Source organism: Hylobates moloch, unplaced genomic scaffold, assembly GCF_009828535.3.
Source record: "Hylobates moloch isolate HMO894 unplaced genomic scaffold, HMol_V3 SCAFFOLD_12, whole genome shotgun sequence".
Taxonomy (NCBI): Eukaryota; Metazoa; Chordata; class Mammalia; order Primates; family Hylobatidae; genus Hylobates; species Hylobates moloch.
The window spans coordinates 47,789,292-47,816,932 of NW_026652287.1; the positions used below are offsets into that span (position 1 = coordinate 47,789,292).

The following is a 27,641-nucleotide window of genomic DNA, read 5'->3' on the forward strand; positions in this document are numbered from 1 at the left end:
TCCTCCTGCCTTGGCCTGCCACAGTGCTGGGATTATAGGCATGAGCCACCATGCTCAGCCCAAGAAGTGCTCTTGATGGGCAGATATACCGTCAGTCTTTTTGACCTATTTACCTGTCCCTCCTCCTGTTACTTTTCCCCTTCTCCTATCCTCCTATGTCTGTTTGGAGCTGCTTCCCACCCCCATCCACCTGGAGCCTGATTAGCCTGTGTGTGCTTAGCAGATGTTGGCTGAAGAGACGGGCTCTTTCTTCCTTCTCAGACAGGTCTCCATTTTCCCATCTCTAGAATGGGTACAGTCACATTTGCCCTCCTACAGGTTGGGAAGGCTGTGTGACATCAGGCCATGTAAAAGGGGAAAGCCCAGCCCCTAGAGTCAGCTTTGAATGGAAAGGGAGGTTAATCTGCTGCTGCCCTCCTACCTCAATTAAGACTGGGGCTACCCCACTGCCCACATGCGGGGCGGGGGAAGGTTTTTCCATTTGTTAGAGGCTCTCACTTGCTTATACTGAGCCTGTCAGGTAGAAATACATTCTATTTTGTTTGAGACACTCTTGTTCTGAGTCTCAGTTCTGGAAACCCAACCTAATGTTCCCCATGGGCCTGATGAATGTTCCTTGTTGTTGAAGCCAATCTGAGTTGCATTTCCTCTTACTTTTAGTAAAAACCTCTGCAAAGGGAAATTGGAGTCTTGCCCCTTGGGGTACATATTAGTTTCCTATAGTGACTCTAACAAATTACTCATAAATTGAGTGACTCAGAACCACGGAAATAGATTATTATTATTATTATTATTATTATTATTATTATTGTTATTATTTTGAGATAGAGTCCTGCTCTTTCGCCCAGGCTGGAATGCAGTGGCGAGATCTTGGCTCACTACAGCCTCCGCCTCCCGGGTTCAAGCGATTCTCCTGCCTCAGCCACCCGAGTAGCTGGGATTACAGGTGCCCGCCATCACGCCCAGCTATTTTTCTTTTTTTTTGTATTTTTAGTAGAGATGGGGTTTCACCATGTTGGCCAGGCTGGTCTCGAATGCCTGACCTCAAGTGATCCACCCGTCTGAGCCTCCTAAAGTGTTGGGGTTACAGGCGTGAGCCACCGCGCCCGGCCAGAAATGGATTCGTTTATATGGATTATTTTATTTTATTTTTTTGAGATGGAGTTTCACTCTTGTTGCCCAGGCTGGAGTGCAATGATGTGATTTCGGCTCACTGCAACCTCTACCTCCCGGGTTCAAGCGATTCTCCTGCCTCAGCCTCCTGAGTAGCTGTGATTACAGGCACACGCCACCATATCTGGCTAATTTTGTATTTTTAGTAGAGATGGGATTTCACCATGTTGGCCAGGCTGGTCTTGAACTCCTAACCTCAAGTGATCCACCCACCTCGGCCTCCCAAAGTGTTGGGATTACTGGTGTGAGCCATTGCGTCCGGCCAGATTATTTTATAGTTCTGGAGTCAGGAGACCAACATCAGTCTCACTGCTGAAACCCAGGTGTTCACGGGCTGGGCCATGCTTCTTCAAGAGGCTGCAGTGTGAGAATCCATTTTCTTGCTGTTTCCAGCCTCTGCAGTTGCATTCTTTAGCATATGACTCCTTCTTGCATCTTCAAAGCCAGCAGAATAGTGCATAACTTTAGTGACCACATTGCCTTTTTTTGTGTCAAATCTCCTTCTGTTTCCCTTCTACAAGGACCCTTGTAATGCCATATTTTTTTTTTTTTTTTTTTTTGAGACGGAGTCTCACTCGTCGCCCAGGCTGGAGTGCAGTGGCGCGATCTTGGCTCACTGCAAGCTCCGCCTCCCACGTTCATGCCATTCTCCTGCCTCAGCCTTCCGAGTAGCTGGAACCACAGGCCCCCGCCACCACGCCTGGCTAATTTTTTTGTATTTTTAGTAGAGACGGAGTTTCACCATGTTAGCCAGGATGGTCTCGATCTCCTGACCTTGTGATTCGCCTGTCTCGGCCTCCCAAAGTGCTGGGATTACAGGCGTGAGCCACTGTGCCTGGCCTGTAATGCCATTTAAGGCCCACCTAGGTAATCAAGGATAACCCATCCATCTCAAGACCCTTAATTAATTAATTTATTTATATTTAATGTTTTTTAAATTAATTAATTGAGACAGAGTCTCACTCTGTCACTCAGGCGGGAGTACAGTAGCATGATCTTGGCTCACTGCAACCTCCACCTCCCAGGTTCAAGCGATTCTCCTGCCTCAGCCTCCTGAGTAGCTGGGATTACAAGCGCTTGCCACCGCGCCTGGCTAATTTTTGTATTTTTAGTAGAGACTAGGTTTCACCATGTTGGCCAAGCTGGTCTCGAACTCCTGGCCTTAAGTGATCCACCCACTTCAGCCTCTAAAAGTGCTGGGATTCCAGGCGAGAGCCACCACACCAGGCCAGTTGTCATTATTCCTTCTGTGTGTGAATCTAAACTGGGGAGAAAGGCTGTGTGTGTGTGTGTGTGTGTGTGTGTGTGTGTGTTTGTGTGAGCACGTGTGAGGTCTGAGGGCTTCCTGTCAAGACGAATTTGCATGTATTTGACTTTGAAAGGAAAAGGGAACTGAGAGAGCCCCCAGACGCTTGAGTAGGAGAGACAGGGGGCAGAGGTTGCCAAGCCCTGGCTGCCACTTGTCAGGTTCCTTGTGTTAGACATGCATCATCTGTATTCCATCACTGGGTACCCGGACCCACCAGGTAAGGCCCCGGCCAGGCTGGGGCTGGGGCCCAGGTGTGGTCAGGACACAGGGTACAGAATCCCCACCATGGGGCAGCTGAGGCAGAGACCAGGGCTTGAGGGATGGAGGGAGGAGGGAAGGGCTGGGCTCTGACTTGCCTTTCCCCTGGAAGGGACCATGGAGGAGGAGGAGGAGGATGATGACTATGAGAACTCAACACCTCCCTACAAGGACCTTCCTCCCAAGCCAGGTAAGAGGACTTTTTGGAGTGTGACCTGGCGGAGTACAGGGAACAGGGTCTCCAGGGGGCATTGGCTGGGCATTATAGACACACAGTGAGTCTTCTCTGTACCCAGCCCATGCCGGGCACTGTGGAACCCACACCCTGCCCAGGAGGACCTGTCAGTCTGATGGCGGAGGCGGGTTTGGGCACAGTCTTGGTGAGCAGGGTGAGAGAGGAGGAGTCAGGAGATTGGCAAAATCTTTGGGGGACTGAGGGCTCGATTAGAGGAAGGGACTTTGGAGTGGGACTTGAGGGGTGAGTAGACGTTTCTTAAGAAGAGAAGTCCAGGAGAGTAATGTTGGGTGCAAAGTCCCTGAGTCACAAAAGCTGGTGCTTGAGAAACTGGGAGTGGACTGTGGGCTCCCAATCTCACCTTTCTACCCAAAGCCCAGGTTTTGTTTAGACTTGGATCTCAAACCCAAGGCATGGTACAGGGTTCAACAAGAGGCTGATAAGTGGTTGTAAAAGTGGAGGTTTGGGCCAGCTGCAGTGGTGTGCGTCTGTAGTCTCGATACTTTGGGAGGCCAAGGCGGGAGGATCACTTGAGGACAGGAGTTTGAGACCAGCCGGGCAACATAGCAAGATCCCATCTCTGCCAAAAAAAAAAAAAAAAAAAAAAGTAGAGGTTTGGGCCGTGTGTGGTGGCACACGTCTGTAGTCCCAGCTACTTGGGAGGCTGAGTCAGGAGGATCGCTTGAGCCCAGGAGTTCTGGGCTATTGTGAACTATGTGATCGGGCGTCTGCACTAAGTTTGGCATCAATATGGTGACGTTTTGGGAGCAGGGGGCCACCAGGTTGCCTAAGGTGTCTGAGGAGGGGTTTCCAGGTTGGAAACGGAGCAGCTCGACACTCCTGAGCTGATCAGTAGTGTGACTGCTCCTGTGAGTAGCTGCAGCACTCCAGCTTGGGCAGCATAGCAAGACCCCACTTCTAAAAACAGAAAAGAAAATGAAACTAGAGGTTTTTGAGGTTTTCCTGAGTTTACTGCCACCAGGGACCCTGAGGCCATGAGAGATCCCGGGGGCCCAAAACACAAAATCCCTGAGATATGCTGATGGCCTGGTCCTGGTGACCTTAGACAGGGGCCTTTCCGTGAGGGCTGAGGCTGTATGTCCCCCATCTCTGAGTCCAGAGTGGGGCCACCTGGGAGGTCCAGAAATATGGTGGGACTTGCCTGAGGTAGGAGGTGAACTGGGCTGTGTTGTTTCACTGCCCCATTTCCAATTTATGGTCCTAATGTGACCCTCAAGCCCTGGGTCTACATAGATGACCAACCAATCCCATTCCCTTCTTCAGGCCCACATCTCCTCCAAAAGCACAGTCCTGTCCCCACCTCCACATGCAGCCCAGCATCCACTCTCCAATCCAACTTCATCACCCTCTCTATTACAGCCCAGCCTCGACTCCTTCCCCATTCCCAAACCTGGCAAGGACTCTGTTCTTCATCCTAACCACGTCATGACCTTACCCACATCCATCCCTGTCCGCAGCCCATGTTCCATCCCATCCCACCCCATCCCAACACCAATTCTAGTCCAAACCCCACCTCATCTTCATCCCCATCCTCAAACTCAACTGTTTTTGTTTTTTAAAATCCCCTCCATCCCCTTCCATCCCTTCTCCTTTCAATCAAACCCTCAAAGAGGCACACAGAGAAGAGAACTGAATTGTCTGCTCATTAGTTTTTATGAGAGGAAACCAGAGAATTAAAAAAAAATTTTTTTGAGACAGGGTCTTGCTTGTCACCCAGGCTGCCCTGCAGTGGTGCAATCATAGCTCACTGCAGCCTTGAGCTCTTGGGTCCAAGCAGTCCTCCTACTACAACCTCCTGAGTAGCTGGGGTTACAGGCATGAGTCACTCTCTTTTAAGCCTCATGTGAAGCTCAGGGTCTACATATATGACTCATATGACTCTTAGGGCCTGTAAGTTCTGCAGAGATGACTGTGGTAGTCAGCCTTCAAGATGGGTTCCCCGTGACCGTTACATTCTCATATTCATGCCCTTGTGTAGTCTCTACCCACAATGACTCAGAGCTGGTCCACGTGATAAACAGAATACTGTATAGTGGAGACCAGCCTTTGTGACTTGTGAGGCTAGATCATGGAAGCACGGTGGCTTCTATCTGTGCCTCTGCCATGTTGTGAAGATGCCCAGTCATCGCTTCGGAGAGGCTCACATAGCAAGGAACTGAGGCCTCCCACCAACAGCCATGTGAGTGCATCATCTTGGAAGCAGATCCTCTAGCCCCAGTCAAGCCTGCCGATGACTTGCAGTCCCAGGCAACATCTTGACTACAATCACACAGGAGATCTCAAGCTAGAACTACCCAGCTAAGCTGCTCTCAGATTCCTGAACCACAGAAACTGTGAGATAATAAATGCTTATGGTTGTTTGAAGTCACTGCGTTTTGGGATAATTGGTTATGCAGCCATAGATAACTGACCCAGTGCCCTGGTACTTTACCCTGGAATGTGGGGGAATACTTAGCACTTATCCCCTTAACATCTTGTTACAAATGTTACCACTTCCAGGAGGTACTTCCTGATTACCTCTCTACATTAGCTTTTATCCTATCCCATTGCTCTGTTTTGTTAGGTTTAGAGCAGTAATACTTAGTCTATATAAAAACATATTTTAATGTTTCTTAATTTCTTTTTTTTTTTTTTTCTTGAGACGGAGTTTCACTCTTGCTGCCCAGGCAGGAGTGCAATGGTGCAATCTTGGCTGACAGCAACCTATGCCTCCTGGGTTGAAGTGATTCTCCTGACTCAGCCTCGCTGGTGGCGGGATTACAGGCATGCGCCACTGTGCCCGGGTAATTTTGTATTTTTAGAAAAGGTGGGGTTCCTCCATGTTGGTCAGGCTGGCCTCGAACTCCCAACCTCAGGTGATCTGCCTGCCTCGGCCTCCCAAAGTGCTGAGATTACAGGCGTGAGCCACCAGGCCCAGCCTCTTTTCTTTTTTCTTTAAGAGTGGGGTCTCCCTCTGTTGCCCAGGCTGGAATGTAGTAGTGCAATCATGGCTCACTGCTTTGTCAACCTCCTGAGCTCAAGCAATCCTCCCACCTCAGCCTCCCGATAGCTGGGACTACAGGTGTGCACCACCATGCCTGGATGGTTTTTTATAGTTTTTTTTTTTTTTTTTACAGAGATAGGGTTTTGCTATGTTGCCCAGGCTGGTCTTGAACTCCTGGCCTCAAGCGATCCTCTGGCCTTGGCCTCCCAAAGTCCTGGGATTATAGGCATGAGCCACTGTGCCCAGCCTATTTCTATGTCTCTTTACAGGTTTATTGTGTCTCTGGTCTAGATTGAAGGAAGAAGTTTATCCATCTCTTCCACCCAGGACTTGGTGCTCTGTAGGGGAGCTCAACTGGGAGCGGGGAGGGGGGTGGCTGTTGTCATGGTTTCTTCTTTTTCCTTTTCTTTTATTTTGAGATGGAGTCTTGCTCTGTCACCGGGGCTGGAGTGCAGTGGCGCGATCTCGGCTCTCTGCAAGCTCCGCCCCCCGGGGTTCACGCCATTCTCCTGCCTCAGCCTCCTGAGTAGCTGGGACCACAGGCGCCCGCCATCACGACTGGCTAATTTTTTGTGTTTTTAGTAGAGACGGGGTTTCACCATGTTAGCCAGAATGGTCTGGATCTCCTGAGCTTGTGATCCACCTGCCTCGGCCTCCCAAAGTGCTGGGATTACAGGCGTGAGCCACCGCGCCCGGCCCTTTTTTTTTTTGAGACAGAATCTCACTGTGTCGCCCAGGCTGGAGTGCAGTGGCGCTATCTTGGCTCACTGCAACGGGGGCTATTGTCGTTGTTTCTCCTTAACTTTTTTTTTTTTTTTTTGAGACAGAATCTCACTCTGTCACTCAGGCTGGAGGGCAGTGGTGCAATCTCAGCTCACTGCAACCTCCACCTCCTGGGTTCAAGTGATTCATCTGCCTCAGCCTCACAAGTAGCTGGGATTACAGGTGCGCACCACCATGCTCGGCTAATTTTTGTATTTTTGGTAGAGACAGTTTTGCCATGTTGGTTGCCCAGGCTGATCTTGAACTCCCAACCTCAGGCAACCTGCCCGCCTCAGCCTCCCAAAGTGCTGGGATTACAGACTTGAGCCACCACGCCTGGCCCATTGTTTCTTCTATGTGTGAATCCAAACTCCGAAGAAAGACGTGTGTGTGTGTGTGTGTGTGTGTGTGTGTGTGTGTGTGTGTGTTTGTGTGTTTGTGTGAGGTCTGGGGGCTTCTCCTCAAGATGGATTTGCCTGTATTTGACTTTGAAAGGAAGGGAAACAGACAGATGCCTTAGATACCTGAGTAGAAGGGACAAGACCCGGCTACCACTTGTCATGTTCCTGGTGTTAGCTGTAGCCATGCACAACCTGTATACTATTGCTGGGTGTCCAGACCCACCAGGTAAGGCCCCGGCCAGACTGGGGCTGGGGCCCAGGTGTGGTCAGGACACAGGGTACAGAATCCCCACCATGGGGCAGCTGAGGCAGAGACCAGGGCTTGAGGGATGGAGGGAGGAGGGAAGGGCTGGGCTCTGACTTGCCTTTCCCCTGGAAGGGACCATGGAGGAGGAGGAGGAGGATGATGACTATGAGAACTCAACACCTCCCTACAAGGACCTTCCTCCCAAGCCAGGTAAGAGGACTTTTTGGAGTGTGACCTGGTGGAGTACAGGGAACAGGGTCTCCAAGGGGCATTGGCTGGGCATTGTAGACACACAGTGAGTGTCCTCTGTACCCAGCCCATGCCAGGCAGCGTGGAACCCACATCCTGTCAGGAGGATCTGCCAGTCTGATGGGGGAGGCAGTTTTGGACACACCCTTCGTGAGCAGGGCTGAGAGAGGAAGAGTCAGGAGATTGGCAAAATCCTTGGGGGATTGAGGGCTCAATTAGAGGAAAGGACTTTGGGGTGTGACTTGAGGGATGAGTAGACATTTCTTTTTCTTTTCCTTTTTTTTTTTGAGATGGAGTTTCACTCTGTCACCCAGGCTGAAGTTCAGTGGTACAATCTGCGCTCACTGCAACCTTGCCTCCTGGGTTCAAATGATTCTTCTGCCTCAGCCTTCCGATTAGCTGGGATTACAGGTGCCTGCCACCATGCTCAGCTAATTTTTGTATTTTTAGTAGAGACAGGGTTTCATCGTATTGGCCAGGCTGGTCTCAAACTCCTGACGTCAGGTGATCTGCCTGCCTCGGCATCCCAAAGTGCTGGTATTACAGGCGTGGGCCACCGTGCCCAGCCGAGCAGACATTTCTTAAGTAGAGAAGCACAGGAGAGAATTGTTGGGTGCAAAGTCCCTGAGCCATAAAAGCTGGTGCTTGAGAAACTGGGAGTGGATTGTGGGCTCCTCAATCTCCTCTCATTACCACTCAAAGCCCAGGGCTTTATTTAGTCTTGGATCTCAATAAACCCAAGGCATAGCCCAGGGTTCAACAAGAGTCTGATCACAGGATGTAAAAGTGGAGATTTGGGCTGGTTGCAGTGGTGTGTGTCTGTAGTCTCACTGCTTTGGGAGGCCAAGGTGGGAGGATCACTTGGCCATGAGTTTACTGGAGGCCAGGAGTTCGAGACCAGCCTGGGCAATATATAGCAAGACACCCATCTCTACCAAAAACAAAACAAAACAAAACAAAACAAAAAACCAAAAAAACAAATGTGGAAGTTTGGGCAAGGCGGGGTGGCTCATGCTTGTAATTCTAACACTTTGGGAAGCCAAGGTGGGAGGATAAATGGAGCCCCAGAAAAGAGACCATCCTGGTGAACACAGTGATACCCTCAGCTATACGAAAACATTATTTTTTTCAAATTAAAAAAGTTAGCCAGTTGTGGTGATGTGTGCCTGTTGTCCCAGCTTCTCAGGAAGCTGAGGTGGTAGGATTGCTAGAGCCCAGGAGTTCAAGGGTGAAGTGAGCTCTGATGGCACCACTGCACTCCAGTCTCGGTGACAGAGCAAGGCACTGTCTTTAAAAAATAAACTAAAATATGGCCTGTTTGAACCCAGGGGGTGGAGGTTGCAGTGAGACGAGATCGCACCACTGCACTCCAGTCTGGGCAACAGACAAAGACTCCGTCTCAAAAAAAAAAAAAAAAAAAAAGGCTGGGCACAGTGGCTCACGCCTGTAATCCCAGCACTTTGGGAGGCTGAGGCGGGCGGATCACGAGGTCAGGAGATTGAGACCATCCTGGCCAACACGGTGAAACCCCTTCTTTACTAAAAATACAAAAACTTAGCCAGGCGTGGTGGCATGCACCTGTAGTCCTAGTTACTCGGGAGGCTGAGGCAGGAGAATGGTGTGAGCCTGGGAGGCGGAACTTGCAGTGAACCAAGATTGCACCACTGCACTCCAGCCTGGGCGACAGAGCGAGACTCTGTCTCAAAATAATAAATAAATAAATAAATAAATAAATAAATAAATAAATAAATAAATAAATAAATAAAATAGGGAGACGCCCAGGCAATCCAGGTTGGTTGGTCACCCTAGCTTAATCCCATCTCCATCCCTAATCCCAATAATTCCATTCTCACGTCCAACCCCATCTCTAACCCAATCTCCAACCCTCCACTGCAATCCTAACCTTGTTTCCATCACTTCCTTTTGATGTGTTCCCATCCTTAGCCCAGCCCTCACCCTGAGCTTCTCTCCTCCAGGTTCAAGTGCTCCACCAAGACCTCCAAGGACAGGTGAGTTAGGGCTGGGGGTGTAGGAGACCCAGAGCTGGCTTTGCCCTGCTCTGGGCCTGAGCAACCATTTCTCCCTCCTCAGAAAAGGAAACAGAGAAACCCTCACTTCCTTGCAAGCCCCGGAACATGACAGGTGAGAGCTGACGGCTGGAGTCTTCCTGCTCACCTGGCTGAAGCCCTTGAAATGACTTTCTCATCTCTTCTAGGCCTGGACCTCGCCACTGTCACCTGTCCACCTCCTCAACCGGGTGAGCAGTGGGAAGACCCTTTAAGATGCCTAAGAGGGGATACCTGGATGTTTCCTTTCAATCCCCCAATTTTTATTTATTTATTTTTTGAGACAGAGTCTCACTTTGTCATCCAGGCTGGAGTGCAGTGGTGTGATCCTGGCTCACTGCAACCTCCGCCTCCCGGGTTCAAGTGATTCTCCTGCTTCAGCCTCCCGAGTAGCTGGGACTACAGGCATGAACCACCACACCCGGCTAAGTTTTGTATTTTTAGTAGAGATGGAGTTTTGCCATGTTGGCCAGGCTGGTCTCGAACTCCTGACCTCGGGTGATCCACCCGCCTCGGCCTCCAAAAGTGCTGGAATTACAGGCATGAGCCACTGCCCCCAGCCAGCCCCCTAAATTCTGACCAGAGAACAAAGCAGAGGTTGTTGATCTTGGAAGACAGAGTCTTTCGGCATCTTCTGAATAAACCTCTCTCCCTCTTTCTCCCAGCTGTGAATCTTGAGCCTTCTCTATTGCAGCCATCCCTGGCCGGTAAGTTATTATCCCCTGCAGATGTCCTCCCATTTCCCCTCTGACAGTGGCTAGTGTATCTGAATGAGACCTATGGCTCTACAGTGAGACTCTGAGTCACAGGAACTTCTCCTTTAAGAAGCTGCTCCTTCAGGACCAGCTGCATTGTTCTGAGTTAGTCTAGTGAGCACTGCTCTAAGTGAGAAAGCCATTCCTTAACATCAGAGTTTGAAAACATGTATTCTTTTTTGTCCTTCTGAGGACCAGAGTTATGGGGTTGTTTTGTTTTTGATAATGATGATGGTACTTATGGTTCTGTTGGTGATTGTGATGGAAGGATGAGGAAGGAGATGATGGAAAAGAAGAAGATGGTTGGTGGTAGTAACGATGGTAGAGGTAGTGATGGCGTTGTTGGGTGCTGATGGTTATGGTGGAGATACTGATGATGGTGGTGATGGTGGAGGTAGTGATGGTGTTGTTGGGAGTGATGATGTTGTTGGGAGTGATGATGGTGGTGATGGTGAAGGTAATGATGGTTGTTGGGATGATGATGGTGATGGTGGAGGTAGTGATGGTGTATGGTGGAAGTAGTGATGGTGTTGTTGGGAGTGATGATGGTGATGGTGGAGGTAGTGATGGTGTTGTTGGGAGTGATGATGGTGGTGATGGTGGAGGTAGTGATGGTGTTGTTGGTAGTGATGATGGTGGTGATGGTGGAGGTAGTGATGGTGTTGGTGATGACCATGTTTAAAAAGAAAAAGAAGCTGCTTCTCTCTGAGTTTAGGCCAGATCTCCAGAAACTCAGGCGTCTGCTTGCATAAGATATGGGAAATGTTCTCTGCTCTAGAAGCTGGGGTCCACAAGCTTCCTTGACCTAGGAGCAACTTGGGCAGGGGCTTCTGGAGAGTAGAAGATGATGCATCGTAGATATTAAGAACAAAGCTGTGTCCAAGTCATGCCTAGCCTCACCAAGCCTCAGTTTACTCACTTGCAGAATGGGAATAATGCTTATAACCTACATCATAAGGATGAGACTCCAATAAGATAAGAAGGATGTAGGTTGGGTACAGTGGCTTACACCTGTAATCCCAGCACTTTGGGAGGCTGAAACAGGGAGGATCCCTTGATGCCAGGAGTTCAAGACCAGCCTGGACAACATGGCGAGACCCCCATCTCTTCAAAAAAGTAAAATAAATTAGCTGGGCCTAGTGGCGCACATCTATAGACCCAGCTACTTGAAAGGCTGAGGTGGGAGGATTTCTTGAGCCCAGGCGTTAGAGGTTGCAGTGAGCTATAACTGCGCCACTGCCCTCCAGCCTGGATGACAGAGTGAAACCTTGTTTCAAGAAGGAAAGAAGGAAAAAGAGAAGCATGCAACATGATGCTTAGCACACAGTAAATGCATCAAAAAGACCCTGAGCCTCCCCAGGGTTCACTCTCCCTAACCCTCTCTTGCTGACCTTATCTGCTGAAATAGTCATGACTACAGACTTCTGCCCCCTGCTCTTGGACAAAGACTTAAGCGTCTCTTCCTCACTCTCTGAAGCCCCAGTATCAGTCTCTCTGTCCCCATCCCCACTCCCCAGCAACTCCAGTCCCCTGGCTCAATCAGAGGTCTGGAGGTCCTGGCTGCTGCCAGAAAAGGTGGATGGTGTACCTGTGTCTGCTGGTGGTGACTTCCCTGTTCCTGGGCTGCCTTGGTCTCACTGTGACTCTGATTAAGTGTGAGTAGGGCCAGGAAGGGACATGGGGAGAGATTGGGGAGGGTGCACAGGAGGACGTGGGCTCAATTTGGACTCTTCTTCATAGACCAGGAGTTGATGGAAGAACTGAGAATGTTAAGCTTTCAGCAGATGACGTGGCGAACAAATAGTGAGTGCTTTCAGTCATTCCTTCATGCCACTCCTAGTGAGCCCTAACCCAATCCTCAGATCCAACTCCAAGATCCAACCTCATCCCCATCTTTGCCAGGCACTGTGCTAGGTACCAGGGGGTTAAAATGGTAAACATGTCAGACACAGTCCTTGTCCCTGTGAAGCGTGCATGTGTATGTGTGTCTAGACCTCCACCGTCCAATATGGTGGCCACAAGCCATATGTGGCTGTTGAACACTTGAAATGTGGCCAGTCCAAACTGAGATGTGCTCTAAGTATGAAATACACACTGGTCCAGGTGCAGTGGCACATGCCTGTAATCCCAGCACTTTTGGAGGCTGAGGCAGGATTGCTTGAGGCCAGAAGTTCGAGAGCAGACTGGGCAACACAGCAAGACTCCATCTCTAAAAAAAATTAGCCAGGTGTCGTGGTGTGTGGTGTGTGCTTGTCATCCCAACTACTCAAGAGGCTGAAGTGGGAGATCTCTTGAATCAGGGAGTTTGAGGTTGATCATGAGCCGTGATCACACTCAAGAGATCCTCCTGCCTCAGCCTCTTGAGTAGCTGGGACATAGGCGCATGCCATCGCACCCGGCTGATTTAAAATTTTTTTTTTTGTATAGAAGAGTCTCACTATGTTGACTAAGCTGGTTTCAAACTCCTGGCCTCAGGTATTCCTCCTGCCTCAGCCTCCTGAAGTGTTTCGTGACTGGCCTAAAACCTGTGTTTCTGTTTTGTCCAACTGAAGGGCCAGCTACTGAGCTAGTGAGTGTTGAAAAAGGGAAGAGTTTGTGGGGGAGTAGTGATAATACACACGTTAATTATAGAAGAATCTTCTGACCTGGAATGGCCTTCATAATGACTGCTGAAGTCTGAATATTTCTCCATTCCACATTGCCTCACCCTTTGCTTCATAACAAGCAAGCTCAAAACCCATCAATGGCTTCTTGGTGAAGAAGACCAAGGTGAAACCTTTAGCTTGGCATTCAAGGATCCACATATTAGGCTAGGCACAGTGGCTCATGTCTGTAATCCTAGCACTTTGGGGGGCCAAGGTGGGAGGATCCCTTGAGGCCAGGAGTTCAAGACCAGCCTGGGCACAGCAAAACTCTTTCTTTCTTTCTTTCTTTCTTTCTTTCTTTCTTTCTTTCTTTCTTTCTTTCTTTCTTTCTTTCTTTCTTTCTTTCTCTCTCTCTCTCTCTCTCTCTTTCTTTCTTTCTTTCTTTCTTTCTTTCTTTCTTTCTTTCTTTCTTTCTTTCTCTTTCTTTCTTTTGACAGAGTTTCGCTCTTGTTGCCCAGGCTGGAGTATAGTGGCGCAATTTTGGCTCACTGTAACCTCCCCCTCCCAGGTTCGAGTGATTCTCCTGCCTCAGCATCCTGAGTAGTTCGGATTACAGGCATCCTCCACCACTCCTGACTAATTTTTTGTATTTTGAGTAGAGATGGGGGTTTCACCCTGTTGGCTAGGCTGGTCTCGAACTTCTAACCTCAGGTGATCCATCTGCGTCAGCCTCCCAAAGTGCTGGGATTATGGGCATGAGCCACTGCACCCGGCCTGGCAAGACCCTGTTTCTACAAAAAATTAAAAAAATTAGCCAGTCATGATGTTGTGTACCTGTAATCCAAGCTACTCAGGAGGCTGAGGTGGGAGGATCACTTCAGCCCAGGAGGTCGAGGCTGCAGTGAACCACGATTGCACTTCAGCCTGTGGGACAGAGCAGGATTCTGTCTAAAAAAATTAAAGGATCCAGGCATCCGAGCTCATTCTACTTTGATCTCAAGTTTTTCTGAGTTTTCCCTCCACTCTTACAGGCTTTGCCAGCTCACCACAACATACTTGCCTCTGTATCTTTGCTTTTTTTTTTTTTGAGATGAAGTCTCGCTCTGTTGCCCAGGCTGGAGCACAGTGGTGTGGTCTTGGCTCACTGCAACCTCAGCCTTTGGGATTCAGGTGATTCTCCTGCGTCAGCCTCCTGAGTAGCTGGGATTACAGGCATGCACTACCGCGCCCAGCTAATTTTTGTATTTTTAGTAGAGACGGGGTTTTACCATGTTGGCCAGGCTGGTCTTGAACTCTTGACCTCAAATGATCTGCCCACCTCGGCCTCCCAAAGTTCTGGGATTACAGGTGTGAGCCACCGCGGGCAGCCTGCATCTTTGCTTGTAAGATAGTCCCTGCCTAATGTGCCTCTTCCTCACCTCACAGTTATCAAATCACTTTCTTCCTTTAAGACCCACTTCCTCCAGGGTGCCCGCCACCCCTACTCTTCCCCATGTCCCCAGGATTGGTCCTTCCTCTGAGCCATTTTTGGATTCTGAGCACTGTACATGTGGTTTTTGAGCTCAAGAGTGACCCACTGGAATGTGGACACAGTGGGGAACACAACACTTGCTTCTCTCTCTGATGTGTCTGCAGTCCGTGGTGGATGGGTAGGATGGGTTCTGAGTCTGTAACCCTCAAGCCCATCCCTTCTGACAGTGACTGGCCTGGCAGGGCTAGCTGGCCTGAAGCATGACATTGACCGTGTAAGAGCTGACACCAACCAGTCCCTGGTGGAACTTCGGGGCTTATTAGGTAAGTGAGACTTGGGGAATTGCCCAGGGATGGGGGGCATGGCAGAGCTGGCACATTACATCACTCCATTGAAGTCATTCTCAGTGCAGTCTATGTGAATGGTGTCCCTCCCCTCAACCGGAGTTGAGCAGTGTACAGCCTGCACAACCGTACATGGCATACTATGTACATGGCTCAGGTTCTGGGGCCATCCTGACAGCATTCTGTCTGGTTCCCAGACTGCCGCCGAGTTACCTGTCCTGAAGGCTGGCTGCCCTTTGAGGGCAAGTGTTACTACTTTTCCCCAAGCACCAAGTCATGGGATGAAGCCCGGATGTTCTGCCAGGAGAATTACTCTCACTTGGTCATCATCAATAGCTTTGCTGAGCACGTGAGTTGTTTCCGCTGAACCTTTGAGAACCTTGAGGGACAGCCTGCTTCTCTTTCAGGGTGCACACATCCCTCCCTTCCCTGGATGGCAAGAAATTAGAATTACTTTTCAGTTACTAAAACTTTAACAGCAAGCTCTTCCTAAGATAGTATCATGCAGAGGTTAAGAAGACATGCTTTGTTTTTGAGTTCAAATTCTGATTGTGTTGATTTAACCTCTGTACGTTTCAAGTATCGGTTTTATCTCTAACATGAAAATACAATAATGAATATCTGTTAGGTAGCACTTTCTATGTTTCAGGTTGTATTCCAAATACTTTACATCTTCATTCTTTAACACATGCAATCCTCACGACAACCTATACATTAGTATGCTAGTCAGAAGAGGTTGTTTCTTTTCTTTTCTTTTCTTTTTTTTTGAGACGGAGTCTCGCTCTTTTGCCCAGGCTGGAGTGCAGTGGCTGGATCTTGGCTCACTGCAAGCTCCGCCTCCCGGGTTCATGCCATTCTCCTGCCTCAGCCTCCTGAGTAGCTGGGACTACAGGCGCCCACCACTATGCCCGGCTAATTTTGTTTTTGTATTTTTAGTAGAGACGGGGTTTCACCGTGTTAGCCAGGATGGATGGTCTCGATCTCCTGACCTCGTGATCCATCCGCCTCGGCCTCCCAAAGTGCTGGGATTACAGGTGTGAGCCACCACGCCCGGCTTTCTTTTTTTTTTTTTTTTGAGATGGAGTCTCACTCTGTCACCCAGGCTGGAGTGCAGTGGTGCAATCTCGGCTCACTGCAACCTCCGCCTGCCGGGTTCAAGCAATTCTAGTGTCTCAGTCTCTTGAGTAGCTGGGATTGCAGGCGTGTGCCACCACGCCCGGCTAACTTTTGTATTATTAGTAGAGATGAGGTTTCTCCATGCTGGCCAGGCTGTTCTCGAACTCCTGACCTCAGGTGATCCTTCTGCCTCTGCCTCCCAAAGTGCTGGGATTATAGGCGTGAGCCACCACACCCGGCTAGGAGGGGTTACTTTATGCTGCGGTAACAGACAGTCTCCATAGTCCAATGGTGAAAGTAGATGAGGGAAATCATACATTGACTGTCAGAGTTTCCATTTACTTTTGCTCACAAAAGTCACATGTACACGCCTATCTTTTAAGGTGGTAGGGAAATAAGTCTCACCTCCGTGCAACCAGAAGGAGGATTGGAATATGGGTAAGTAGCTTTAATGATCTGCTACTACAATTTTGGTAATATTACTATTTGTACACAATATGTATCATCTGTACTTCACAGGTGAGGAAGTCAAGGTTACAGTACATGTAAGCAACTTGCCTGGAGTCACTTACAACTAGTGGGATTTAAGCCTACGTAGCCGGCTTTCAAGTCCATGGTCTTGACCATAGACATGGGACTATAGTATGGTTTATGTTTCCTTTTTTCTGTTTTTTAGAGACAAGGTCTCACTCTGTCACTCAGGCTGGAGTGCAGTGGTATAATCATAGCTCGTTGCAGCCTCAAAGTCCTAGGCTCAAGCAATTCTCTCGCCTCACCCTCCTGAGTAGCTAGGACTACCAGGCACTTGCCACTGTACCCAGCAAATTATTATTATTATTACTTTTTGAGATGGAGTCTCGCTCTGTCGCCCAGGCTGGAGTGCAGTAGTGCAATCTTGGCTCACTGCAAGCTCCGCCTCCTGGGTTCACGCCATTTTCCCACTTCAGCCTCCCAAGTAGCTGGGACTACAGGCGCCCGCCACCACGCCAGGCTAATTTTTTGTATTTTTAGTAGAGACGGGGTTTTACCGTGTTAGCCAGGATGGTCTCGATCTCCTGACCTTGTGATCTGCCTGCCTCGGCCTCCCAAAGTGCTGGGATTACAGGCGTGAGTCACTGTGCCTGGCCCAGCAAATTATTTTTACTTTTGTAGAGACAGGGTCTTGCTATGTTGCTTAGGCTCTTGGTTTCTGTTTTCTATTCATTTTATTTTTAATTTATTTATGTCATTATATTTAAAATGTTTTTTTTTTTTTTCCCAGACAGTATATAGTTGGGTTTGGGTTTTTAAAATCTGATCTGACAATCTCTGGCTTTTAATTGGTGTTTTCATTTACTTATTTATGTATTTTTGGAGACAGGATCTCACTTTGTCACCCAGGCTGGAGTGCAGTGGTGCAGTCTCAGCTCATGGCAGCCTTGGCCTCCTGGGTTCAAGTGATTCTCCCACCTCAGCTCCCCACCAAGTAGCTGGGACAACAAATGTGTGCCACCACGCCTGGATAATTTTTAACATTTTTTGTAGAGATGAGGTTTTGCCATGTTGCTCAGGCTGGTCTGGAACTCCTGACCTCAAGTGATCTGCCACCTTCACCTCCCAAAGTGCTGGGATTAGAGGCATGAGCCACTGTACCCAGCCTAATTGGTATTTTTAGACCATTTACATTTAATATAATTACTGATTGGGTTGGATTTAGATCTATCATCTTATTATTTTCCTGTATGTCATGTCCCTTCTGTTTTTTATCCCTCTGTTTCATAGCATTATTTGTATGAGTAGTTAAACAGTTTTTTTTTTTTTTTTTTTTTTTTTTTGTGAGATGGAGTCTTGCTCTGTTGCCCAGGCTGGAGCGCAGCAGCATGATCTTGGCTCACTGCAACCTCTGCCTCCCGAGTTCAAGCGATTCTCCCACCTCAACCTCCCGAGTAGCTGGGATTACAGGTGCCCACCACCATGCCCAGCTAATTTTGTATTTTTAGTAGAGATGGGGTTTCTCCATGTTGGCCAGGTTGGTCTCGAACTCCTGACCTCAGGTGATCCATCTGCCTCGGCCTCCCAAAGTACTGGGATTACAGGCATAAGCCACCGTGCCTGGCCAAAACAGGGCTTTTGAAGGAATTAAATTAGGTAATGTAAATGAGGCAGGTACAAATCATATTCCCTAACTCAGTTTCACAAGAAATACTACATTTCCTTTAAATTACTCATTTTAGTTTCTCTCTTGAGTTCTCATTCTACTAGACTGGTGTACATTTACTCTCAGTTAGTTGGGGTCTCCCATTTTACTTCTAAATGGGGACAGCTTTTATGGGGTCAAGGTGGAGGGGAGCACACATCAGGTCTTTGCTATCTTTACTCCAAACTGGTATCTACTGGGACATCTACAGACTGAATGATCCTGGGAAGGTTACTTAACCTCTCTGTGCCTCAGTTTTCTCATCTACAAAATGGGCATAATGATAATACTTGCTTCAGTGAGTCATGATAAGGATCCAGTGAGACAATCTGTGCAAAGTAGCATAACTCACTTTTTTTTTTAAGATGGAGTCTTGCTCTGTTGCCCAGGCTGGAGTGCAGTGGCATGATCTTGGCTCACTGCAGCCTCCACCTCCCAGGTTCAGGTGATCCTCCTGATTTAGCCTCCCAAGTAACTGGGACTATAGTCACGTGCCACCACTCCCAGCTAAGTTTTGTATTTTTTTTTTTTTTAGTAGAGTTAGGGTGTCATCATGTTGGCCAGGCTGCTCTCTAGCTAATGATCTCAAGTGATCTGCTCCCATCGACCTCCCAAAGTGCTGGGATTACAGGCGTGAGCCACCGGACCTAGCCCATAGCTCACTTCTTAATTCATTAATTCAACCAACATTTCCTGAGCACCTACTATGTGCTGGAGACTATTCTACATATTGGGGATCCAGTAATGACCAAGACATATGAATTCTCTCTTCTTAACTGCTCTGATTTTGGTGCCTAGAAATAGCAAGGACTCTCTAAATGTTAAAAAGTCTTCTGGTTTTCTGGGGCTCAGTCTTTGGACCATCTAGGCTGCCCCTGAGGCATCCCACTCTTCCATCAGCAAAGCCTTTTGGGCCTGGAGGTCTTTTCCTGCTGTTCTTGGGCACAAGAGATCTTTCTGCTCCTCCTATCCCATTCTGGGGTCTAAGACACTGTGAGGGCTTCTAAGCCTCCATCTAGTCTGATGGGACAGGAAGCCCTTTCCGCTCTCTGATTTTCTGACATCTCCCTGGGGCTTTACCCAGGAAATAGTGCCCAGGCCTCTTCTGCTTTTTAGAGTCTCCAAACCTATCTGGGGTTTTTACCATCACCTGAAAAGCTCACCGGAAATAAGATACCAGATTCTTCTCTCTGGGGCCTGCCATGTCTACACATTTATGATTTCCTTCCCATGGTGACTTTACCTCCCCACATTTTTTTTTTCCGTCAAAGCAGAAATTTTATTATCCATAATTTTTGACCACAATGCTATAATGACAGAAATATTTTCTTTTACAAAAATTTCAATCACCTTGAGAATGTTTAAAGTCGGCCGGCTGCAGTGGCTCACACTGTAATCCCAGCACTTTGGGAGGCCGAGGTGGGCAGATCACCTGAGTTGAGGTGTTCGAGACCAGCCTGGCCAACATGGTGAAACCCCGTTTCTACTAAAAATACAAAAATGAGCTGGGCATGGTGGCACGTGGCTGTAATCCCAGCTACTCAGAAGGCTGAGGCAGGAAAATCGCTTGAACCTGCGAGGCGGAGGGTGCAGTGAGCTGGGATCGCACCACTGCATTCCAGTCTGGGAGACAAAGCAAGACCCTGTCTCAAAAAAAAAATTTTTTTTTTTTAAGTCACCAGATAACTTTGGGTTAAAGAAGAAATCAAAACTGCAAATAAATAAAAGCAAACATCAATTGGCATTGCCTATAGTAGAACACATGAAATAGATTATAGTAAAAAATTCTTAAAACACAAAGAATTCCAGGATGTGGAAAGCTGGGGCGAGTGTTACACCCGAACAGCAACAATAGCCAGAATAACTACAAAATCATAACTTTTTCTAAACTCATTAGCTGCCTGAGATCACAGGGCAGTCAAAAAGTCTAAAATGGGCCGGTGTGGTTGCTCACTCCTGTAATCCCAGCACTTTGACCTCCCCACATTTTTTTTTTTTTTTTTGAGATGGAGTTTCGCTTTTTGTTGCCCAGGCTGGAGTGCACTGTTGCGATCTCCGCTCACTGCAACCTCCGCCTCCTGGTTTCAAGCAATTCTCCTCTCTCAGCCTCCCGAGTAGCTGGGAATACAGGCATGCCACCACGCCTGGCTAATTTTTGTATTTTTAGTAGAGATGGGGTTTTGCCACGTTGGCCAAGCTGGTCTCGAACTCCTGACCTTAGGTGATCCACCCGCGTCGGCCTCCCAAAGTGCTGGGGTTACAGGTGTGAGCCACTGCGCCCCGCCACCTCCCCACATTTTAAGGAATCTTGGTTTGGTGGTAAGTTGGGTGAGTTAGATGTGATTTGCATACAGTAAAATGCACAGATCTTTGGTGTATGTTCAGTGAACTTTGACAAATGCACTCGCCTGTGTAACTGTCAAACTAACCAATATTTATAATCTTTCCACCGCCCTAGAAAGTTTTTTCATATCCTTTTTCTAGTTAATCTCTCCCTGCCCCCTACTTGCAACCACCGGTCTAATTTCTTTCACCATAAATTAGTTTGCCTGGAGAGGAGTTGCTTCTAACTATATTTTCTTCCCTATCTTTTATCTTTGTCATAAGTCCTTTCTTTTCTTCCAAAGACCTGGGATTTTGATTTTTTTTTCGGGACAGGGTCTTGCTCTGCTGCCCAGGCTGGAGTCCAGTGGTGCATTCACAGCTCACTGCAGCCTTGAACTCCTGGGCTTAAGGGATCCTCCCACCTCAGCCTCCTGAGTAGCTGGGACTATAGACAGGCACCACCATGTCTGGCTAATTTTTAAAAATTTTTGTAGATGGCCGGGCGCAGTGGCTCATGCTTGTAATCCCAGCACTTTGGGAGGCCGAGGCGGGCAGATCATGAGGTCAGGAGATCAAGACCACCACGGTGAAACCCCGTCTCTACTAAAAATACAAAAAATTAGCCGGGCGTGGTGACGGGCGCCTGTAGTCCCAGCTACTCGGAGAGGCTGAGGCAGGAGAATGGAGTGAACCCGGGAGGCGGAGCTTGCAGTGAGCCGAGATCGCGCCACTGCACTCCAGCCTGGGAGACTGAGCGAGACTCCATCTCAAAAAAAAAAAAAAAAAAAAAAAAATTTTTGTAGATATGGGGTCTCAGTATGTTGCCCAGACTAGTCTCGAACACCCAGGCTCAAGCGATCCTCCCTCCTTGGCTAAAGTGCTGGGATTACAGATATGAGGCAGCGTGTCAAAAGCCTGGGCTTTTGAAATACCAAAGCCAGGAAACTTACTTTTCATCTTCCTTCTTTCTTTTCCCGGAACAATGACCTCTTATGTCATTTGGATGCAGATTAAGGCTACTGAGTAGCACAAAAGTGCAAGAGAAACCAAAAAAAAAATCAGTTACTATTGCTAAAAATGTCACTTAAATGTTATAATGCTACATACTAAGACGTCCACAGTGTGAGGCCCTGCACAGTGGCTCATGCCTGTAATCCTAGCTCTTTGGGAGACTTACAGTGACCTTTGGGACATGCAGTGAGCCATGATTGCACCACTGCACTCCAGTCTGGTTGACAGAGTGAGACCCTGTCTCAAAAAAAAAAAAAAAAAAAAAAATTAGGCTGTGTGCGGTAGCTCACGCCTGTAATTCCAGCACTTTGGGAGGCTGAGGCAGGTGAATCAACTGAGGTCGGAAGTTTGAGATCAGCCTGGTCATCATGGCGAAACCCCATTTCTACTAAAAAATACAAAAATTAGCCGGGAGTGGTGGCGGGTACCTATAATCCCAGCTACTCGGGAGGCTGAGGCAGGAGAATCGCTTGAACCCAGGAGGCGGAGGCTGCAGTGAGCTGAGATCACATCACAGCACTCCAGCCTGGGTGACAGAGCGAGACACCCTTTCAAAAAAAAAAAAAAATTAATCCTCACAACACTACCAGGAGGTAGCTAGTGTTAACCCATTTTACAGGTGAGGAAACTGAGCAGTTCACAGATTGCATGAGAAAAAGTAGCACGATTATTCCCACCACACACGCTACAGTGGGAAGAAGACATTGATCCTGTTCTGTGTACCATGGGGACGGGGACGGGTTGTGGGAGGTGACGTTCCCAAGCCCTAAATGTGTGGGACAGGGTACAGGGCAGGTCCTCACCCTGAGGGTCATGTAGAGGAATGGCTGGCTGAATGGAGTTTGTATTTGCAGAATTTTGTGGCCAAGGCTCATGGCTCTCCACGGGTATACTGGCTGGGGCTGAATGACAGGGCCCAGGAAGGGGACTGGAGGTGGCTGGATGGGTCTCCTGTGACATTAAGGCAAGTGCTGGGGTTTCCTGGGGTCTCTCTGCTTCCTCTGTGGGCCCTGACCATGGGGAGGGGGGAGAAGGTGATGGAGTACATGGTTGAAGGAGGCAGGAGCTGTTTCTTTTTTTTTTTTTCTTTCTTTTTTTTGAGACGGAGTCTTGCTCTGTCGCTCAGGCTGGAGTGCAGTGGCGCGATCTCAGCTCACTGCAAAGTCCGCCTCCCAGGTTCAAGGAATTCTCTGCCTCAGCCTCCCGAGTGGCTGGGACTACAGGCGCCCGCCACCATGCCAGGCTAATTTTTTTGTATTTTTAGTAGAGACGGGGTTTCACCGTGTTAACCAGGATGGTCTCGATCTCCTGACCTTGTCATCTGCCTGCCTTGGCCTCCCAAAGTGCTGGGATTGCAGGCGTGAGCCACTGTGCCTGGCCAGGAGCTGGTTCTTACTGGTACAGCTCTACTTGTTTTATTTTATTGTTTATTTATTTATTTATTTATTGAGACGGAGTCTCACTGTTGCTCAGGCTGGAGTGCAATGGCGCGATCTTGGCTCACTGCAACCTCTGCCTCCCGGGTAGAGGTTGATTCTCCCACCTCAGTCTCCCAAGTAGCTGGGATTACAGGCACCCGCCATCATGCTCGGCTAATTTTTGTATTTTTGTAGAGATGGGGTTTCACTATGTTGGCCAGGCTGGTCTTGAACTCCTGACCTCAGGTGATCTGCCCACCTTGGCCTCCCAAAGTGCTGGGATTACAGGTGTGAGCCACTGCACCCGGCCTTATTTTAGTTTTTTTGAGACAGGGTCTTGCCCTGTCACCAAGGCTGGAGTGCAGTGGTGCAATCTTGGCTCACTGCAGCCTCAACCTCCCAGGCTCAGGTAATCCTCCTGCCTCAGCCTCCCAAGTAGCTGGGACCACAGGAACACACCACCACGCCTGGTTAATTTTTTGTATTTTTAGTAGAGATGGAGTTATACCATGTTGCCCAGGCTGGTTTTGAACTCCTGAGCTCAAACAATCCGCCTGCCTCAGCCTTCCAAAGTGCTGGGATGACAGGCTTGAGCCACTGCACCTGGCCTCTACTAATTTTAAATACAGAAAAATTCCTGTCCTGTTTGGTAAATTGCAATTGCCTTAAATCTCCTGAGAGTCCTTCTGCTGCCCCTTGGACTTCCACATCACCTAACAACTAAAGGGTTAGTCCCTGGCACAGAAGGGGCCTAGAGACCCTGATTGCAGGGTGTGTGGCACAGGTAGCATTGCTCATTATTTTGGTACACCACCCACAGTCATTCCCATTTCCCTGTGTGCTTGGCATCCTTGCAGTCCAAGCTGATAGGGTGTCTAGAATCCCAGGCTGGGCCAGACAGGGATAGCACCAGGGTGATTTTTTGGTGACAGGCTGTCTGGACCCTGAACCTTCAATATTTCCTCCATTGCAAAATCTCAACCTTTTCGTACAACTGCTGAAATATATCAAGCTCCCCAGGCTAATGGTTGGGAGAAAAAAGGGAGGGTGGAAGGATGAGGAAGAATTTTTTTTTTTTTTTTTGAGACAGAGTCTCACTCTGTTGCCCAGGCTGAAGTGCAGTGGTGCAATCTTGACCCAGTGCAACCTCTGCCTCCCAGGCTCAAGTGATTCTCCCACCTCAGACTATTGGGTAGCTGGGATTACAGGTGAGCACCACCACCACTCCTGGCTAATTTTTTTTTTTTTTTTTTTGAGACGGAGTCTCACTCTGTGGCCCAAGCTGTAGTGCAGTGGCACAATCTCGGCTCACTGCACTTCTGCCTCCTGAATTCAAGTGATTCTCCTATTTCAGTCTCCCGATAGCTGGGATTACAGGTGCCCGCCACCATGCTCAGTTAATTTTTGTAGTTTTAGTAGAGACGAGGCTTCACCATGTTGGCCAGGCTGGTCTCGAACTCCTGACCTCAAGTGATCCACCCGCCTTGGCCTCCCAAAGTGCTGGGATTACAGGTGTGTGCCACTGCACCTGGCGGAACATTGGCGGCTAAAGGCTCACAGGAATGCTTTTTCCGGAAAGCTGTTCTCAGCTGAATGGGAGCCTGCTCACCTAAGACATTACCCAACTCCACTGGGGTCAGCTCAACCGGTGACAGCCTAAGAGAGGCCTGGACCCCTTGTGACAAGTTGGGATGACTCTGGTGCTGTTGACATCCCAGTGGTCTCCGTTGGGGTCAGGCTGAGGCTAGAGTCATCTGAGTCCACACTCCTGCTCAATTCCTTCCCCTTATCCATCTGGCTTCCCTCGCCTCTCTCCTAAGAGCATCCTTTAATAAATCCTACACACTTGAGTCCCTGAATCAGACCCTGCTTTAAGCAAGACCCTACATGTTCTAAACAATTCCTAGAAGGTTGGGCAGGTTGGGTTGGGAGGCTGTAAAGGAAAGAGTCTTTGGAAGACAAGACAGAAACTGACCAGATTCAGAAATTGATTAAGGGGCTGGGCACGGTGGCTCACGCCTGTAATCCTAGCACTTTGGGAGGCTGAGGCGGGTGGATCACTTGAGGTCAGGAGTTCAAGACCAGCCTGGCCAACATGGTGAAACCCCGTCTCTACTAAAAATATAAAAACTAGCCGGGTGTGGTGGTGGACACCTGTAATCCCAGCTACTTGGGAGGCTGAGGCAGGAGAATTGCTTGAACCCAGGAGACAGAGGTTGCAGTGAGCCAAGATCACGCCACTGCACTCCAGCCTCAGCGACAGAGTGAGACTTTGTCTCCAAAACAAAACAAAACAAAAAACCCCCAAAAAACAGAAATTGATTAAGGGCCAGGCAAGGTGGCTTATCGCGCCTGGTTTACAGGTGTAAGCCTCCACACATGGCCTAATATGGATTTTGACAAATGCATAGTGCCAGGTATTCATCATTACAGTATTATACAGAAGAGTTTCACCACCCTAAAGATCCCTGTGCCTCTGCCCACTTTTTCCTCCATCCAGCTTCTGGGAGCCAGAGGAACCCAATGACATCCACAATGAGGACTGTGCTACCATGAACAAAGGTGGCACCTGGAATGATCTCTCTTGCTACAAAACTACGTATTGGATTTGTGAGCGGAAGTGTTCCTGTTGAAGCCCAGGGCCGAGGCTGAGGGTCCATATTTGAGTGTCTTTTGAGACGAGAATCTCCTGCTCTTTCATGGACGGCCTTGCTTCTTCATGAGTGGACACACAGATGTGCCCCAACAGGACTGGCACCCTGGATGCAGCAAGTTCCCAGGGATGCAAGTCAGGCTGTTTCTAGAGTGAGGACTTGGGCTTGCCCCAGTAGATGATGAGCTGGGAGGATGCTCAGAGCTTGGTGGTGGGAGGTCTCCCGGTTCTGGGGTTGAAAGGATCTTCACTAAGTTCCTGATCATGACTCTTGGGAAGTGATACTAACCCTGAGGACCCTGGGGCTGGTGTTGAACCTGGGATGAAATATCCTGGCGCCTCTGAACCACAAAGAGCTGGGACTGGGCTCCTTTTTCTACAGCCTCAAACTTCTGGGATCAGGCGATCCTCCCATCTTAGCCTCCTGAGTAGCTGGGACTACACATGCGCACCACCATGCCTGGCCAATTTTTTGTAGCGTTTAAAGAGGGAGTCTCACTATGTTGCCCAGGCCAGTCTCAAACTCCTCGCCTCAATTGATCCTCCTACTTGGGCCTCCCAAATTGTTAGGATTACAGGTGTGAGCCACTGTGCCTGGCTCAAAATTATTATTATTATTTTTATAGAGATGAGGTCTCACTCTGTTGCCCAGGCTGGTCTCAAACTTCTAGGATCAAGCAATCCTTCTGCGATGGCCTCCCAAAGTGCTGGGATTACAGGCATGTGTCACCGTACCTGGCCGATATTTTTATTTTTATTTTTACTTTCCCCATCTTTTCCTTTTTTTTTTTTTTTTTAACGAAAGCTTTGAAAGTGGTGACAGCAAAATTTCCCTTTGAGCTAGACCTCTAGATCTGCCTTGCACAGAAATACATTAAGTGGGCTGGTCTCACGTAGTCCCCACACCATTGCAAATTACAAACCTAAAAATACAGAACATCAGCAGAGAAGGCAGGAGAGCTTCTATACTCACCCCATGTCATCCTCTCCAGACACTGCTTCCTTCCTGCTCTCAAACAGCACAAATAACCCATCAAAATTATTTTTAACCAGCAACTTTCTCAATGTCTTCGGTGAGGTTTGCATAAGCTAAGTGGCAGAATCAGACCTTTGCCAGAAGACTTGGCCCATGGAACTTCTATCCTGTTTTTTTTTGTTTTTTGTTTTTTTTTTAGGCAGGGTTTCATTCTGCCACCCAGGCTGGAGTGCAGTGGCGCGATCATAGCTCACTGCACCCTCTGCCTCCTGGGCTCAAGTGATCCTCCCGCCTCAGCCTTCCAAGTATCTGGGACTACAGGCGTTCACCCTCACACCTGGCTGGCCCATGGAACGTCTAGAAAGGCATACCAGCTGAAAAGCAAGACCCCTACATAGTGTGGCCAGGCAGGCCATAACCTGGTCATATCCACACAGGACAACGATGGACATATCTGCCAGCACGTGCCCTTGAGCTATCTGTGGGCGGTAACGTCTTTGATGATATAATTCACTTTACTTGCCGGGCACAGTGGCTCACGCCTGTAATCCCAGCACTTTGGGAGACTGAGGTGGGCGGATCACCTGAGGTCAGGAGTTCAAGACCAGCCTGGCCAACATGGTAAAATCCCGTCTCTACTAAAAATACAAAAAAATTAGCCGGGTGTGGTGGCATGTGCCTGTAATCCCAGCTACTCGGGAGGCTAAGGCACGAGAATTGCTTGAACCCAGAAGGCGGAGGTTGCAGTGAGCCAAGATTGCGCCACTGCACTCCAGCCTGGGTGACAGAGCAAGACTCCATCCCAAATAAATAAATAAATAAATAAATATAAAAATTCACTTTACTTCTGTGTGGACTTTCCTGGGCTATTAGCTCTTGCAACATTAGTGCTTCTCAAAATGCCACTATGTTGGGTGTTCCTCGTCTACTGTGTGTTAGTTTGCTGGGGCTGCCGTAACAAAGGACCATAGACTGGGTGGCTTCAGCAGCAGAATGCATTTTCTCACAGTTCTGGAGGCTGGATGTCCAAGATCAAGGTGTTGGCAGGGTTAATTTCTTCTGATGCCTCCCGTCTTGGCTTGTAGATGATCCTCTTCTCCCTGTGTC

The 27,641-nt window shown here is 48.6% G+C and overlaps 1 protein-coding gene across 3 annotated transcripts; it reads left to right on the forward strand.

The window, feature by feature from the left end:
- Positions 1-2,601: 2,601 nt before the first annotated feature.
- CLEC17A (C-type lectin domain containing 17A) lies at positions 2,602-27,327 on the forward strand. 3 transcript variants are annotated; one of them, XM_032169963.2, is made up of 13 exons: positions 2,602-2,699; positions 2,853-2,930; positions 7,522-7,599; positions 9,615-9,647; positions 9,730-9,780; positions 9,854-9,895; positions 10,370-10,411; positions 11,977-12,114; positions 12,200-12,262; positions 14,743-14,838; positions 15,057-15,208; positions 22,342-22,451; positions 25,406-27,327. In XM_032169963.2, exons 1-13 carry the CDS (start codon positions 2,657-2,659, stop codon positions 25,536-25,538), a joined length of 1,059 nt encoding a protein of 352 aa, XP_032025854.1. In that variant the 5' UTR covers positions 2,602-2,656; the 3' UTR covers positions 25,539-27,327. The 3 variants fall into 3 exon arrangements, with proteins under 3 accessions (XP_032025854.1, XP_058281305.1, XP_032025855.1); XM_058425322.1 differs by lacking the exon at positions 22,342-22,451 and having other exon boundaries at positions 25,406-25,505; XM_032169964.2 differs by lacking the exons at positions 11,977-12,114; positions 12,200-12,262.
- Positions 27,328-27,641: the final 314 nt, after the last annotated feature.